Source organism: Aethalodelphis obliquidens, unplaced genomic scaffold (genome assembly GCF_003676395.1).
Source record: "Aethalodelphis obliquidens isolate GAN/ISIS:26980383/991018 unplaced genomic scaffold, ASM367639v1 scaffold3, whole genome shotgun sequence".
NCBI classification, from domain to species: domain Eukaryota; kingdom Metazoa; phylum Chordata; class Mammalia; order Artiodactyla; family Delphinidae; genus Aethalodelphis; species Aethalodelphis obliquidens.
In genome coordinates, this window is record NW_020837947.1 from 41,124,932 (window position 1) to 41,143,490 (window position 18,559).

The window sequence follows — 18,559 nt, forward strand, 5'->3', positions numbered from 1 at the left end:
AAAAGACTAAAAATAGAACTACCATGATTCAGCAATTCCACTCCTGGGTATACATATCCAAAGAGAACAAAAACATTAATTCAAAAAGATACATGCACCCCTCTGTTCATAGCAGCATTATTTACAATAGCAAAGATATGGAAGCAACCTACGTGCCCATCAACAGATGAATTGGTAAAGAAGATGTGGTATATATTGGATTGGCCAAAAGGTTCATTCGGTTTTTTCCACAGGATGGCTCTAGTAGCCCTTAGTTGTCTTTAACTTCATTTGAAACAATTTTGTTAGATTGTATGTGACAGCTGTCATATCAATGTGCATTTAAAAAAAGACTTACCAAAATTGGCTAATTTTTATATAGCCATCTTAATATTGAAGATGGAAGAAAAGAAAGCAAAATTTTCAGCATATTACGCTTTATTATTTCAAGAAAGGTAAAAACGCAAGCGAAACACAAAATAATATTTGTAGGACTTCCCTGGTGGTGCAGTGGTTAAGAATCTGCCTGCCAATGTAGGGGACAAGGCGGGTTCAATCCCTGGTCCAGGATGATCCCACATGCCGTGGAGCAACTAAGCCTGTGCAGCACAACTACTGAGCCTGCGCTCTAGAGCCTGCGGGACGCAACTACTGAGCCCATGCGCCACAACTACTGAAGCCTGTGTGCCTAGAGACCATGCTTCACAACAAAAGAAGCCACTGCAATGAGAAGCTTGTGCACCACAATGAAGAGTAAGCCCCCACTCACCGCAACTAGAGAAAGCCCGCACGCAGCAACGAAGACGCAGTGCAGCCAAAAAAAGAAAGAAGATTTGTGCAGTGTATGGAGAAGGTGCTGTGACTGATCGAACATGTCAGAAGTGGTTTGCGAAGTTCCGTGCTGGAGATTTCTCGCTGGATGATGCTCCACGGTTGGGTAGACCAGTTGACGTTGATAGCGATCAAATTGAGACATTAGCTGAGAACAATCAACGTTATACCACGTGGGAGATAGCCCACATACTCAAAATATCCCAATCAAGCATTGAAAATCATTTGCACCAGCTTGGTTATGTTGATTACTTTGACGTTTGGGTTCCATATAAGTTAAGCAAAAAAAAAAAACCTTCTTGACCATATTTCCGCATGCTATTCTCTACTTAAACGTAATGAAAATGTTCCGTTTTTAAAACAAATTGTGACAGGCGATGAAAAGTGGATACTGTACAATAATGTGGAACGGAAGAGATAATGAGGCAAGCGAAATGAACCACCACCAACCACGCCAAAGGCCAGTCTTCATCCAAAGAAGGTAATGTTGTGTATATGGTGGGATTGGAAGGGAGTCCTATATTATGAGCTCCGTCCGGAAAACCAAACGATTAATTCCAACAAGTACTGCTCCCAATTAGACCAACTGAATGCAGCTCTCGACGAAAAGCATCCAGAATTAGTCAACAGAAAACACATAATCTTCTATCAGGGTAACACGAGACCACGTGTTTGTTTGATGACCAGGCAAAAACTGCTACAGCTTGGCTGGGAAGTTCTGATTCATCTGCTGTATTCACCAGACGTTGTACCTTTGGATTTCCATTCATTTCGGTCTTTACAAAATTCTCTTAATAGAAAAAATTTCAATTCCTTGGAAGACTGTAAAAGGCACCTGGAACAGTTCTTTGCTCAAAAAGATTAAAAGGTTCGGGAAGATGGAATTATGAAGTTGCCTGAAAAATGGCAGAAGGTAGTGGAACAAAAGGGTGAATACATTGTTCAATAAAGTTCTTGGTGAAAATGAAAAATGTGTCTTTTATTTTTACTTAAAAGCTGAAGGCACTTTTTGGCCAACCCAATATGTATATAATGGAATATTACTCAGCCATAAAAAAGGATGAAATTTTGCCATTTGCAACAAGGGATGGCCACAGAGAGTATTGTGCTTAGTGAAGTAAGTCAGATAGAGAAAGACAAATACTCTTTATGTTAATGCTTATATGTGAAATCTAAAAAAGGAAAACAAACAAATGTATATAAGAAAACAGAAACAGACTCACAGATATAGAGAACAAACTAGTGGTTACCAGTAGGGACGGGGAGTGGGGAGGGGTTAGATGGGGTATGGGATTAACAGGTACACTCTACTATGTATAAAATAAGCTACAAGGATATATTGTACAGCATGGAGAAATATAGCCATTATTTTGTAATAACTTTAAAATGGAGTACGATCTTTAAAAATATTGAATCACTATGCTGTGTACCTGAAACTAATATAATATTGGAAATCAACTATATGTCAATAAAATAAAAAATTAAAAAATTTTTAAATAAAATAAAATTTATAGGGCTTGATATGGTGAGTGGTAGAAAGTGACTCAGGTATCTAGCTTAGGTATTTGGACAGATAATAATGCCACTATTGGAAGATAGGAATCTGTACTTCCTGTAGAGGAAAAATACATTGGATGGCAAGACATCGAGTTGTTTGTCTATGCTGACTTTGTGGTGACTGTGAGACATCTAGGCTGGAACTAAGTAGAGTGTGCAGGCTTGGAGCTAAAGATCGGGCAGTTCTGGAAGCCATTTAAGTAGAATAGCTTACCCAAGGAAGGGTAGCTAATGAGAAGATTGCTGGTAACAAGAAGTGCACCAATATTGAATTAACAGAGCTGGGAAAAGCGATTGAAAAGGAGAAATCAAAAGCATGAGAACAAGGATTAGTGGATATCAGAAAAGCATGAAAGCAGACACTTGCAAGAGTGTGGAAGTGTCAGTGTCAGACAGTGATTAGGATCAGACTGTGAGGCCTGAAAATGTTATGCAACCAAGAGTTCTCTGAGGACTTACCTGTAATGTCAGTAGAATAGTAGGATAGAGGCCAGAGTTAATAGGTTTAATCTGAATCATAGTGGATGACAATGCTTTCTTAAGACTGTATATAAATGGAAGAGAAGAGGAGAATGAAGTTAGATTCTTTCTTCAACCTTGTACCAAAAAAGTTCCAGGTGGGCTAAGCATTGAAATGTAATATTAAATCATGAATATAAATATAAACAAAATACAAAACTCAAGTGACAAAATACAAGGACAAAGGCGGCTTTTTGAAATATGATGGCAGTGTCATGAATTAAAAACAGAATATTTGTACAGATATCAAAACACACCATAAGCAAAATTATGAGAGGAGAAACCGGGAGGGGTGGAATAGGTGATTGGCAAATTGTGTGAGTATTGATTGGTACCTAATATTTGTATGTTGCTTTCTAGTTAAAGAACCTTTTTCCATATATCCTTGAACTTAATTATCATAGTAACTCTGTGAGGTAGGTATTTTTACTGCTGTTTTATACTGGCAGACCCAGAACTTGAAACTAGATTTTCTCCTAAATTCAGTCCTCTTTAACTCTGTTAACAGTCACTTTTCTTCCATTCATTCATTCACTGCTGCAGAACACAATCTGCAAGCCAGACCAACACAAAAAGTAGAGAAGATACAAGTAATCTATGTAGACTAGGGAAATGTGACATAAATACAGTGATAGAGAAAATTTTACAGCATTGTAAATGAGTATTATTTACAAATATGCTAGTTAATTTTCAAATTTAAGGAAAACTGATGTCTTCCTATGAGAATTTAAATTTCTAAAATGACTCAAAGTAGTTGAACAACCTGGCCAAACCAATTATAGCCATGAAAGAAACTAAATAGTCCAACATGTATCTAGAGAGGCACTAGACCCAGAGGATTTTCATGGATGAATTATACTAAATTTTCAAAAGACAAGTAAATCTTAGCTATGAAAATATTTCAGAGCCCAGAAAAAAATGGAAGCTCCCAACTCATTTTATGAGGTTGGCATCTCTTTAAAGATACTAACAAGATAAAATGCTACCATCACTGGAATTGTTCAGCATGTGCATATATCTGCATGGAAAGGAGACAGGAAGTTGGGGGCAGGGGATTTCGGGTCAGAGAGGGGATTAAAGAAGGACTTTCAGTTTTCTTTGTGATGTCTGTATTTACAGTGAGAAATACTCAGGTATTATTTTTTAATTACCAGTTGTCATTTCTGTAGAGTTTTGATAAGCTTAGCTGTTTTATAAAAATGAGATTTTTACTTCGTAATATTTTCTTAGATAATTGAAAGTATTTCATTTACTGATTTTATAATAGTTCTCATTACTTGAGGTCTGCTTAATCAACAAATTGTCTATTAGCTCCTAATTTCAAGAGTGTGTGAATTCAGCTCTTAACAATTTCAAGACACACATTTTTTATGGAAACATAGAGATCACAACATATCCTAATTTAAGCTACATTTACCAGTTTATCAATATTGACCTAAATCTGTCACTTTTATAAATAGATGGAGAACAGGGCTCAAATGAAATATAAGTGATTCAATTTTAGAGAGCAGTTTAAAAAATATTTTTGTCTAAAAGATCCTTTTTTCTCAATCTTGGGTATGATCTTTATCTTCAATTCTTTTTTATAGGTATTTGATTATATGATAGAACCAGGAATTCACAGGAGCTTGAGGTATCCATGTATTTACATGGTTGCCATGACAAAGGGAAATCATAAATATAGAGGTCTTTTCAAAAAACAACAAATGAAGACTATCATGGTTGAGTGCTTCTTCCAAATTCATCAAGAAAGATCCATCAGTAAAATTACATCTAAAGAAAAGACTTTAAGAAAACAAACGTGACTGTTTGCTAGTCGATTACACTGAGGTGTATTAAAAGTATTGTATTTACTTGCAGATTGGCCACCTCCAAGAAATGGTAAGCAGAAGTGAACAAGGTCTTGGCTCTGCAGAGGGACTCATTGCTAGTCTTCAGGACTCCCAGGAAAGACTTCAAAATGACCTGGACTTGACTAAAGGCAGGCTGAAGGAGACCGAGGATGCTCTATTAAATGCTGAGGTAATGTCATTATCCTGTTATAATCTAAACATCAGCGAGGTAAAAATATAATTTATTTTGCTTAAAGTTTATTACAAATATCACATTTGTATATAATTATTAGTTTCCTAGGACTGCCATAACAAAGTACTACAAACAAGGTGGCTTAAAACAACAGAAATTTATTCTCTCTGAGTTCTGAAGATTGAAAGTTCAAAATCAGGGTGTTATCAGGGCCATTCTCCCTTTTAAACCTCTAAGGGAGGATCCTTCCTTGTCTTTTCCAGCTCCTGGTAGCCCCAGGCATTCCTTGGCAGCACAACTTCAATCTTTTCTCTGTCTTTGCATGGCATTTTTCCTGTGTCCTCACATCTTCTTGTAAGGACACCAGTCATACTGGATTACGGGCTTACCCTATTTCAGCGTGGCCCCATCTTACCTAATTACATCTTCACTGACCCTGTTTCCAAATAGCATCACGTTCTGAGGAACTGGGGTGTTAGGACTTCTACATAACTTTTTGGAAACACAGTTCAATCCGTTTACAGTTAGTATGCACAGTTCTTTTACTGGTAAGAGTTGAACTCTCATGCATAGCAACTAAGTGATTCTCTGTGGCCTACAGATTTTGGAAAAGATTTGTCTTTCCTCTTCAGGGTCATGAAGCAGAGCAAATATTTAGACTGCATTAGAAGGTAGAGAAATGAACCATACAACTAGGGGGACAGTAGCTAGAGATTTATCATTTTTTCTTTCAGAGAGATGGTTTAAGGCGTGGGCTCTGAACTCAGATTGGTTGGGTGTGAATTCTGCCTCTGTCACTTAGTGTGTAACTTTGGGCACGTTACTTTTTCTCAGTCTTAATTTCTTCATCCACACAATGCAGGAGAGGCGGATGAGAATGCACGTCACACTGCTGTTGTCATAACTGACTGAGGTAAACCATTACAGCACCGTGCTTAGCTAGATAGTAAGCACTCAGTAAATGCTGCTTTCAAATTTTATTTTTTTAGCTTAGAATTGGATTCAGTTTCATTTCTTTAAGTTCCTTGCTCATATTTACATTGTTCTTCTATCAAATAGTAGAACATAATAAAAAACTTAAGCAAAACCTTATCAACTGTTCATTTTCTGTTCTGCTGGACAAATTTAATTGAGAAAATATAGGTGCTGCATCAGTTTACCATAACTCTGAGTAAGCTTCTTAAGAGCAAGTGTTTTCTTCTTTTCCCACCCCAATAATGTCTAATAAAGTGCTTTGCATTCAGTAAAAGAAATACTCTTTGAGAAATTCTACTCCATTCAACACTGTCTTTGGTGGAAAAAAATAATTCTTAGAGGCAGAGTACTTAGTGAAAATGACAGTTGGCTAAGATGGCTGACTTCAGGTTTCAGTACTTACTGCTTACTAGCCAGGTCAACAGTTTCAGCACTGACTTGCTACTTTCCCATCAATCTGGATATGCCCCTCAACAATGCTGCAATGTGCTACTGGCAAGTGGGTGATCCAGAAAGGGTCATTGTGTTAACAGAAGGATGGACCATCATCTCTTCCTTTTCCATTGTACCCTAAGAGCAGCTACACTGCTGGCAGGGATCGATGGTTGCCAGTGTTGTCCAAACAGGTCATATCCAGCCCCAGGCTCCAGAAAACCACTTGATTTATGCTACTCTACAGAGATTTCATATATATCATAATAACACTAAACCCATGGACCACTGGTTTGAAGTTACAGGATGAAAATAGAAGCCTAAATTTCTCATGATTATTTTAATCACGTCAGTGAGATACAACGATAATGCTTAAGCTTTGTAGATAGCATACTTTTGATATGAATGGGAATGAATTTTAACAGCGTATCTGCCTAGGTAATGTGTGTACAGGTGAAGATAATTGAATTCTTAGATACCTATGATATGGAAAATTTAGTTAAGATTATTCATTTAATGCTGACTTTAAACTATTAAAATAATTTGCAAACTTTTAAGCCTTAATAAAATATAGTTTGCACAAGGACATTTAAAATATTAAATGGGTACGATGATTTTATTGTCAGAAAATCTCAAGTAATTGTCATAGATAGCACTGTCAATTATTGTGCTGTAGAATTTAAAAGTTATAATGCAAGCACTCTGTTATTTGAAATAAGCAACAGTGACTTTGCTTTTGAAGACTAGTCTTCATTGAAAAGTTTTTATTCTTCAGAGTGAGCTAGAACAAGAAAGGCAACAGCATGAAGAAACACTTGCTGCCATGAAAGAAGAGGAGAAACTGAGAGTGGACAAAATGGCCCATGACTTAGAGATAAAATGGACTGAAAACCTTAGGTACATTCTTTACTCAGTAATGTAATCTTACCTATACAGACGTGCAGAAAATGGTTTTCTGTCATATGGCTTATATTGTCTCGTTGTTGAAGCTATAGTAGCAGCATTTTAAATGAATTTTTCCCATGATTAATTGCAGAGAAATTGGAATCCTCTTTTTCTGCTTAAATATAGATTACTTTTTATTTCATTTCCTGGACTATAACATAGGAAGAGTACTCACCTGAAGTCAGAGGACTTATTGCTCTAGTACCTATTCTGCTGTTAATAATTTGATAAATAAATGATCTTGGATAAGTTACCAATTTACTTTATGGTCCTTAACTATGAAATAATCACCTCTTACTCTGAGTTGGCTTTTGAGGAGGATTAATTAAATGCTTAGAAAACCTGCAAGCAACTATACTGCAGTTATTGAGAGGAATAATTCTCTTCACAAATTAAGTGCATTTGTTCTATTTTAGACAAGAGTGTTCTAAGCTTCGCGAAGAGTTAAGGCTTCAACATGAAGAGGATAAAAAGTCAGCGATGTCTCAACTTTTGCAGTTGAAAGAGCGAGAGAAAAATGCAGCCAGGGATTCATGGCAGAAAAAAGTAGAAGATCTCTTAAACCAGGTAATTAATAGTCTGTAGATTATGGAGGTTCATTTTCCTTGACATTCTCTAGCTACAGAAATATAAAACATTGTATGTTAATTCACTGTATTTTGTCATTTTTCATAGGGCAAACCTAATTTTTTAAATGTATAAAATCAAGGAGACATGAACTTATGAAACCGTGTGCTAAATAATTATGTTACATCTGCAGTCCTAAATACTGAGAAGCACTTACGGTTTTTTGGTTTAATATTTGAAATGAATGCATTAAAGATTTTAAATGGAAAACTTTTATTTTTTGAAAGTATAACATCTTTTTCCAAGCCATTAGATATCATTTGGGCAGTGGAAGGTAAAATTTATTAGATGTTATTCTGATTTCCTAAACTTACCAGAAGTGAGTAATTTACTTTCTCACCAACAGGAAGTTGCCTCTTATGCTTTAAAATGACATAAATGAAAGGTGGTTTTCTAAATCTATCTTCTTATGTCAGGCTTGTTATTTCCAGAACATTTATAACTATAATTAAAAGAATTTGCACATTTTCACTCATTTACACAACTTCTAAATTTATGAATTCTTAACAGTCTCCTGCAAAGCCAGTAATTAAATAGGACTGACTGCATGAGTCACCACTTGATAAGCAAGTGCAGAACTTGGACAAGAAGCAGCTCAGCAGTTTAGTGCCAGAAATCCACTATTATCTTTCTATTGTGATCATGCTGGATTTCAGAATAAACAGGGCAAGCTTTTTGTTAGATTATTTATTACATAGGTACATACGTGCAGTGTCCTTCAAGAGTACTTTGAGCCTGCCAATTTGTGACTGGTATTTCATAATAACTTATAATGTTACTCTGGAAAGGGAGTATACCTACATGAATATTTATGAGCTTTTGTGAATAAATAAATCTGAAACCTTTGAAACAAAAATAGGAAAACAACAACTCTCATGAGAAGTTGGTCAGCATGTTAGCATTGCTTATTAGTTACCTTCTGTATACTTACATTACATTTCTACTTCGGGATCTAGAAGGACAAGTTTTACTGGGTAGAGTGGTACTACTCCTCTAGGATGTTCTGTACTTTGGAAGATTTAATTTTTTCATATAATTCAACTACATGATAAAAATGGAAAACATCCTTAAAAGTCCGCCTTGTTTTTCAATCAGGAGGTATTGACATAGACATTTTCTGGCTAGATTTGGCAATGTAAAGAGGGCCCACCACTTCTCCCACCTGTTTTCAATCAAATTATTTTATTCATTATTCATTTACTCTTCCTTATATTAAATTGTCAGATTTCATCCATGCGTCTCTGATATTCTTTTCTTGTCTTGTCTTTTTTTTTTTTTTGATACCTAGTCTACATTGTTCATTCCCGAGAGGACATAATGCTTTGCATCTTGTTCGAGGTCTGTGCATCATAAAATACTTTATTACATGTGGCTCCAATTTTTACTAGCTTGATAGAAATAATTTTTTAATCAGTTTTCAAAGCAGATTAACCATAAATATCAAGATAACCAAGAATTAATTGCCTCCAAAGGTAAAACTGTTCTGTGCTGCTTCAGGCCATCAGGCCATTTCCAAAATTACAGTATCTTCCTTTCTCGCCACTTCTAAAATATGTAGGCCACACACATTACTGTAGATAAGCTGGAAAATAGCTGTTGCATCCAGGATTGTCTACCTGAGGAAAGTTAAGAAAACAACTAAACAAAGGATTTCACGTTAAAGTGAAAGTGGGTATTATGTTAGAGGTTTCACTCTTTGTAGACGTATGAGATGACAACAGTTCTAGCAAGCCAGCAATTTTTTAATGGAACTTTGTTTTGGAAAGAAGACCCTTCCTGGCCCTTTGGATCTTGTTCTCTTGATTCTTTCTGATAGTTTCCTAGAGGCTGTGCTCTGACACCTGCTCCACCACTTTCCACTTGCCTGACTCCTGCTCAGCCCAGCTCCTCAAACCTTCCACCCCCGACCCTGAGCGCTACAGCCACTCCACTCTATTCACCCAGCACAGCCTGCACCCCTCCGCACTTAGGGAAAACAGACGTGGCTTGGGGTTCGTGACATTAAGGAAGTAAGAGTAGAGAATAGAATGGGAAACAGCCAGGGCCTAGGCAGAAGTGTATGTTATGAAAGGTATCAGAAGATCTGCATTTTCATGTATTTTAATTATTTCTGAGTGAACTGAACACAAGTCTAACTTCTGTGCCTTAGCTTACATGTATTTCATCCTACTTAGAGCAAAGAAGAATTTGTCTTTCACATGAATTTAAACTCTTGAGAGTTAAATTTGATTTAAACTAACCCTCATAGCCTACGTATCAGAAAAATGGGCATAGAAAAGCATAAGAATTTCATTTTTCTTTAATCAGATGTTTTTTACTTTATGAAACGTTCCAAAAGCTATTATTTTCATTCTGTGCTCCAATCAGAGCCTAATTTTTTTTTTTTTTTTTTTGCTGTACGTGGGCCTCTTACTGCTGTGGCCTCTCCCGCTGCAGAGCACAGGCTCCGGACGTGCAGGCTCAGCAGCCATGGCTCACGGGCCCAGCCGCTCCACGGCATGTGGTATCTTCCCGGACCGGGGCACGAGCCCGTATCCCCTGCATTGGCAGGCGGACCAATCAGAGCATAGTTTTATATCTTTTAGTTTTCTTTTAATAGTTCATTGTGTTCTTTTTCTTCTATTCAATGATTACACTTTAGTGCAAAACTAATTATGCTTCCTGGGCTGATCAGTGCGTATATTTGAATTCCTTGAAAGCAAAAGAACTACATTGTTATTTTTCAACTCAGTCTAAAGCAAAGCGATTATATAGATTCCCCTGTGATCGTATTTTCTATTTGTGATCCTAAACTGTCATCATTTATTTCTTTATTTCACCTTTTTCAAGGCAGATTTAATTTTGGAACCAATATGACTTCATATTCTAATGCCCTCATTCAGATCAGTGGACTGAGAAATTTGAGAGACACACGGATCATTCAGGCATAAAATTATGGAATTTTGTAGTTCATGTGTGACTTTCCATTTTGAACTTTGAGGCCCCAAGGTCATTTAGCTGGTTTTAGTGATGTATATGACACAGTTTTTACTCTCCACATATTTACAGTGTAATAGGGGAAAGATTTGTATACAGATACCTACAGTAAAAGTCACTGTGTAGTAAGTGACTTTATAAATGGTCTGGACAGTTTGTACTGTAGGAGCAATGGTGCAGCAGCTCACCAAGCTTGTCATGCACATACCTTCTCAGCTTCATATTCAGGGTCATCACGGCGGTGGCTTGCAGTCATCCATGGTGGGAGTGTTTACATCACAGATACAGCACGTGCTACAGCTGAGGGCTTTGTTTTTCAGAGAGCTGTTAAACATTTACCAACATACTGCTGGGTAGGAGAAAAGAGTAGAGAAAGAGTAGTATAACCAGTGCGATTGGGAGAGTTCATTGAGGAGGTCAGCTTTAGTGTGACTCTTGAATAAGGTGAAGGATGAACACAAATATTTTTATTCATTTACCAAACATTTAATTGAATATACTCTTATTTCCCAGGCATTGTGAGAAATACAGAAAAATAAGAGGACAGTTGGGGAGAGAGATCATTGTGAAAAACTTTGACTTCTAGGCTTGGGAGTTCAAAGTTCGTGCAATAAGCTGTGAGATTCTATCAAAGGTTTGTGGACAGAGGAATAACATGCTGAAATTTTTATGTTAGACAGCTTAATATGGCTGTGATGTTGAAGTGAGGATGAAATGGAGACATCTCGATATAAATCCCTAAGTTGAAGTGTCTGAAGCAGACCTCTTGAATGCGTGCCATGCACCCCTCTGCCATGCCAGCCCAAGGCAGCCCGCCCCTCCTTAGACCCCTGCCGTTCCTCACTGCTCAGCCTCCTCTTTCACACTGAACAGCCAGCCCGTCAGCACTTCCTGCTCTCTACCTTCAGAGTAAGTAAGCGCGGATCTGCCCGTGTCTCACCACTTCCTGCACTACCAGCCCAGGCCAAGCCATTTGCAGTTCTCTTCTGCACCGCACCTGGAACCTACATTTGGTCTCCCTGCTTCTCCTCTTACCTACCTACAAATTGCTTTCCAACCGGCCAAAGTGGTGCTCTTAAAATTTTAAGTTGGGGCTTCCCTGGTGGCGCAGTGGTTGAGAGTCCGCCTGCCGATGCAGGGGACATGGGTTCGTGCCCCGGTCCAGGACGATCCCACATGCCGTGGAGCAGCTGGGCCCGTGAGCCATGGCCGCTGAGCCTGCGCGTTCGGAGCCTGTGCTCCGCAACGGGAGAGGCCACAACAGTGAGAGGCCCGCGTAATGCAAAAAAAAAAAAAAAAAAAAAAAAAAATTAAGTTGGATGAAGTTATTCTTCTGCTTCAAATCCACCAGTGGCTTCGCGTCGGGTTTAGAACACACTCCACACTCTTATCATGGCCTGCAGTAGCCTCGTGATTCAGACCTTGTGATTTGGCCTCTGGCTGCATTGCCAGTGTCATCTTCTGCCACTTTCTCCCTTCCTTTTTTACAGTCATACTGGACTACTTGGAGTTTCTGGACCACACACACCAAGCTTAATCCATCTCAGGGCCTCTGCATCTGCCAGTCCCTCCAAACGGAATCTTTTTTCCCCAGATCTACATGGCTTGTTCCTCAATTTGTTCAATTCTCTGCTCAGATCTTAAATCCTCAAAAAGATCTTCCTTGACCACTTTAAATAGCACCCGCTGTCACTCTCTGTCTTCTTATTCTGCTTTGTGTTTCTTCAGAACATTTGTTACCACGTAGCATCATATTGATTCCCTTCCCTATTATAATGTAGTTCCATGAGAGCTGGATCTTTATCTGTACTGTTCACTGCTGCATCCCTGGCAGTTTAAACTGTGCCTGGCATGTAGTAAGCCCTCAGTAGTTGCTGAATAAGGAAAAATTGAGGCACGGCATCCAAAGAGGAAGTTGTCACATATATGAAGTACAAATAATTCTACCCAAATAGCACCTGAGTTAAGTTTATTTCACTGAGAATTACCAGAGAAACTGTAAAGGAACAAATCATGTAATTTGATGGAATACTTTGGTAAAGGAGAAGGAAATGTTAAAACTGACCCAGGATTTGAAACCAGGATAACGAAAAGAAGACCATCGTCTGAGACAGGGAGGTCACGACAAACCACTTCACTGAAGGGGGCTGAGGTGGTGAGTGTGGTTTTAGACGCATTGATTCTACAATCCCAGGGTATTTTGGCATTTGTCACACTCAGTAGGAAAGAACAATGACATGAATAAGAAACAGAGCATTAAAATCAATGCTCTTGATCAAGAGTGACTGAAAAGCCAGTTTCTTAAGGCTGTTGCAGACCGCTTTCTGGTTTCTAGACTAGTGCTGTCTAAAATGGTAGTGACAGGCCACCTATGACTGTGCAGCACTTGAAATGAACTTCATCCAATTTCAGATGTCAGTGTAAAATTTATACTGGGTTTCAAAATTTTAGTATAAAAAGAGAATATGGAATGTCTCACTAGTACTTTTTGTATAATTTCATGTTGAGATGCTGGTGTTTGGGGTATATTGGGTTACATATATGCCTAAAAATAATTTTACTTTCTTTTTAATATGGCTACTAAAAAGTTAAGATTACATATGTGGCTCTGAATTATAATTCTATTAGCACTGGACTAGACTATTTAGAACGCAAAATTTTGAGTAAATTTGGCACTATAAGCTCAGGACTCATTCTGCTGGCTCTCTTAACTCTTTAAGAAGTTTTATGTTAGAAAGAAAGGAATTCTCTCTCTTTAGAAATCATATTTCTGTCTATTGAAAAAAGATTATATTTTCATCAGTTTTATGCCCATTTTAAATGAGTAACAGTACTATCTTTTAATGGAAGAAGAGCTGCAAGCAGATTCTGAGGTAGAAGGAATAGAAAAGGACTTGGAATAATCATCTCTTCTCAGCTAATTCGAACCATGACCTTGACAGAAGCCCTAAGCAGTGCCAGGAGATCAGTGACGCTGACCCTGAAGGTTCAGAATCCTCTCCCAAGAAATTAGGAGGGCAGGAACTATGTAAAAGAAGCATCAGAGATCCAGCCTGAACCCTGGGAAAAGAGAGAACTTGGGTAAGGAAGAGGGAAGTCAAAGGAAGAAGAAGCAGGAAGACGAAGGGAAATACCATGGAGAAAAGAGAAAAGCCAGCTAGAACAGAGAGTGGGAATAGCAGGCATGGCTCAGTTTTGCTTTCTCAGAAAATGTGGAATGGAATTAAGGTCTACCAAAAACCAACCAACATCTATTATACGTCATTCTTCCTACTTCAGTTCCTGGATTCAAAGTTAATTTGCAATGTTTTCCTTAGTAAATATGGAAGTTTAAAATTTTTCTTCAGTCAAAAAAATTAATGACATTCTTACTTCAACTATGTTATATCCTCTTTTATCAGACCTATGTTATTTTTCTGCTTTTTTTCTTCTAAAATAAATAGTACTAAATTGCTTTCTGAATTAATTTGCAAATCTAAAAATATTTAATTTTCTTTTCCCTGCCCAAAACTCCCTTTTGCAAATTTAAGTCTATCCAGTTTTTATATTGACATCTTTAGGAGAAGAGAGTGAAGAGATGAAACTATGATATCTATACCTAACTTTAAAAGAGATGTTAAAATACTGGGTAGTTTTAATGTGTACTGAGTGTGTGTGTGTGTGTGTGTGTGTGTGTGTGTGTGTGTGTGTGTGTGTGTATCTGTTCTGCAAAATACTATAGTAGGACTGTGATGAAATGCAGAACAGTTTGTGCCTTCGGGGTACTAGGGCCCAGAACACACCTGAGAAATACTTAAGAACTTCTAGGTGGCATTGTAGTAATAAATCAATGTAATCTATCTCTATTTCCTATGGCAAGATACTAAAAAGAATTAAAATATTTTGGATATGAAGGCGTTTAATGGATGTATGATTATAAAGTTATTTAAAGACGTAGTCTCTGAGAAGTGTTAAGATTACCTAACATATTAGCTTTTCTCTACCTTAATTTCATTTAAAAGCCAGTTATTACTAATTTAGTTAAAACATTAAACAGTTGTTCATGACTTTTTCTTCTATTTTTTGCCTCAGGAGAATTATTAAAGTTGTGATTCCTACTTCTAATCTTAGGTTTATTGGTTGCTTTTCTCTAGATATTAGTATATTTGAAATTAATATTAGAAAAAGCTTTACATAATTTAAGAAATTACAGTATTGTATATTAAATATTTAATTTTGGAACATTTTATTAAGATCTAACATATTTTACTTGAATTGCAACATAAAATTAGTGTAGATATTGCTTCAAGGAATTTAGAAATTTAACAAGTGACATTTCTTTTGTTAGTAATGAAAATTTTATTCTATATATTGGCATTTGATGACATTTTGACATATGTCAAAAATTCAGTGCTTCTGATATGCCATGCACTGTGTCAGACCAGTGATGGGGTTGTAATGATCTCTGCCTTCTCACTGCTTATAATCTAGAAAAGAAGGCAAATAGAAATAACAGTGTGACACATTAATTCATTACAACCATGGGACACAAGTGTATGTACCATGAGGACCTACCATAGTCTAGGAACTTGGGGAAGCCTTCTCTGAGTGGGGGATCCTTTACCTGAGACCTGAAAGAGAAGCAATAGTCAGGCCAAGAGGGGAAGGAGAACAGCAATCTGGGGAGAGGGGGAAGTACGTGCAGAGGCCCTCAGCCTGCCCCCAAATACCTTTGTTTTGGGGAATAGAGAGCTAGGAAGGGGGTAGAGGTAGGCAGGGCCGGATCTTGTTTGCCTTGTTGAGACTTTAAAGGGCAGTGAGGAGCTACTGAAAGGTTTTAATCAGGAGCGTGACGCATTCAAATATTGAAATTTCAAAACTGTGACTGCAGTATGGAGAACAAAATAGAGCAGGGCAAGATAGGTGCCATTCAGTGTATGTTGCTTCCCTCTTGGCAGTCTGATCAGACTAATATTTTCTCAACAAATATTTACTATACTCATTAGTTCATTTCTCTAAAGGGCTACATTTCTAAGTCTTACATTCTGTTGGCTTTTGTCAACAGGATTTATGCAAGATATACATATTTTTTCTAAATAATTTCTTTTTCGTTATCTAGAAGTTTCTCATTACTGCTTATGTTACTGTGGGGAAGGGGAAAAGGTAGAGAGTAGTAAGAACTAACTCAATAATAAAAGTCCATGTCATTCATTTAGTTTTTTAGTAAACATTTATTGACCACTTACTCTTTGCCAGGTACCAAGTCTGGCATTTTGGATACAAAATATGAACAAGGCAGGGTCCTCTAAAAGCTTGTAATTCAGTGGATTTCAATAGTTATATACCAATATGTTTGCAAACTACAAACATGTAAAAATCCTTGTGCTATTTTCTAAATGAATAAACTGAGGTTTAAAACAATGAGATTACTCCTAAGAGCATAGTTTCTTAGGTACAAAGCTGTAAATTTCTAATTAAGTGCAGCAATTTTTAGTTATTTTCAGTTTTCTTCCTCACTTAGCTGAAAGTCTTATTATATTCGTCCTTCAAGACTAGAAATGCTGAAACACATTAGTAAGCCTTCTATGCTGAAGTATCCAAGTGCTCTCAGTGAGCTGAAGAGGACCTCTTGAGGCCCTTTTCACTCATCTCAAAAACTAACAAGTAGCTTAAGATGCTTTAAAACAAATTGACTATTATATAGGGCATTGATTTTTATTAGCACGGATCTTGCTTATATAGAATATTGCCAAATAATATTTTTGCATACAGATTTTTAGTACATCCGATATTCTTTCAAGCAAACATTTACTTGGGGGATCTCATCCAGTTTTGTGGTTTAAACACCATCTGTATGTCAGTGACTTCCAAAGTTAAATCTCCAGCCTTGATGTCTTCACCTAAATTCAGTCACTTGGTTGTCTAATAGGCATCTCAGGCTTAGCATGTCTGACTCAAAAGCATTGATTCTCAATCTCCATCCCATCATCTTTGCTTCTTGGCACTGCTTTTTGCTCAAAGGATGAGGAATCATCCTTGCTTTCCCTCTTTCCTTTATCTCATGTAAATGTCAATCCTGTTTATTCCACCTCCCAGCGCCACCTGCTTCCACCTGCCTTAGAAAACACTAGTCCAAGACACCATATAACAGCCTTCTATCTAGCCTCCCCAATTTCACTTTTTTCCACAAACTTGAAGTAATCTTTTATGATGTAAATCGGATCATGCCATTTTAAATGTCACGTTTTTCAAAAGATCTTTTCTTACCATCAACCCAGTATCACCTCTAGTCGTTTCCTGTCGCATCAACCTTTTTTTGTCATAATATTTACCATGAACTTTTTCTTATTTTTTGTGTATGTTTGTTTTACTATCTTATTCAGTTCTCTATATCACTCTGTACTTCCTGGAATATAATAGTACTCTAATAAAAAATTTTTAAACAAAAGAATAAATCTTACTTCGTTTATGTACTCATCAATAAGGGTACTGTGACCCAGCACCACTGTTGTGCCTTTTCTAATTGCTGTTGCCAGGTCTATGGTGTAAGTCACCCCAGGGCACAGCTTAGCGACCATGCCTTTGGTTTAGATATTTCCATGGCCTGCCAACAGTATGTTGACAGAGTTAGTGACCATATGAGTTTAGATTCCAAATGTTCAAATATACTCTCAAATAAAATCTAAAATCTAGAATTCCTACAGAAGAACCTCTGATCTTTCATATTGGTCTAATTTATCAGTTAGTTCAGGAATCCTAAATAACATATATATTTTTGTCTGATGATACCTTAAAGAGTGAAAAAATCTACTTCATAAGTAAATGGCATACATTTTACGTTAACTTCTAATGCCAGAACATCAATTCAGAGAAATACAAAGAGGTAAAAAAAAAAAAACTACAACTAAAAATCCCTCAGATTTTCATAAGTTTTGTGAAGTCTGGAGAAGTTGTGTCTCATTAGTATATAAAGCATATTATGAGTATGAGAAAGCATAAAGAAAAAAAATAAAATAAACTAATTTATTTAAAAGTATGAGCGTTTAAGAAGTTATGGTGTAATCAAATAGAAAGTTAATCATTTTTCTCAACTTATTTTTTCAGCTCTGTGAACTATATCCTAAACTGTATTTTGTATTAGTCTTAATTTATTGGTAAAAAATTGTTCACCAGATAAAAGCTGGCTTTAGTTTATGACACCAAGGGATATTCACATTATGAGGAAAAAAAGAAAATTATGTTTTGTCTGAAAATTTGATTAGTGTCCAAAGTAAAAACCATTTTATAGGAACTTTTCTAGTTATATTAATAATATAAATTTAAAATACTATTTTGTATCCTTGGAAGGCACAAAAGTGAGGCAATTGAAAATGAAATCACATTTTCCCCACATTTGGGGGAGGGAGAGTGTGTGTTTTTCCAATGGTTTGTCACTCAGAATTCCAGTGAACTTCTTAAAAATGAACCTAGATCATACATAATTTTACCAAATATATCCTAGAGAATAGGGTTGAAAAGATATGAAGGCATCTCTTCTTCCTTTCCCCTGAGTATAAAACCTGATTATTATCAAATCTTTACATTTTCAATGATTATCCATATTTGTTTCTGGCCCCCAAATTATGTAGTCAATCAAATTAGTGTTTCAGTTCTCATCTGCTCATTTCTCATAAGAGAAATCCTTCTAAAACCTACCCCAATGCTGAGTGGAATG

At 36.8% G+C, this 18,559-nt stretch overlaps 1 protein-coding gene and 1 long non-coding RNA gene across 6 annotated transcripts in view; one reads left to right on the forward strand and one right to left on the reverse strand.

The window, feature by feature from the left end:
• The window catches only part of FAM184A (family with sequence similarity 184 member A), a 119,460-nt gene that overhangs the window by 70,747 nt on the left and 30,154 nt on the right, over window positions 1–18,559 (forward strand). For all 5 annotated transcript variants that reach the window (XR_003428885.1, XM_027087688.1, XM_027087669.1 and 2 more), the window contains exons 7-9: window positions 4,747–4,908; window positions 7,094–7,215; window positions 7,680–7,830. Coding sequence is in view for 4 of the 5 variants with exons in the window: in XM_027087688.1 (XP_026943489.1) it covers window positions 4,747–4,908; window positions 7,094–7,215; window positions 7,680–7,830 (435 nt within the window). In the remaining variant the exon portion in view is untranslated. The remainder of the gene's footprint in view (window positions 1–4,746; window positions 4,909–7,093; window positions 7,216–7,679; window positions 7,831–18,559) is intronic.
• Window positions 1,661–11,935, reverse strand: LOC113609974 (uncharacterized). Its single transcript, XR_003428896.1, has 3 exons — window positions 11,075–11,935; window positions 2,827–2,911; window positions 1,661–1,706 (listed from the first exon to the last, which is right to left on the reverse strand). It is a non-coding gene; the product is annotated as an uncharacterized LOC113609974 (long non-coding RNA).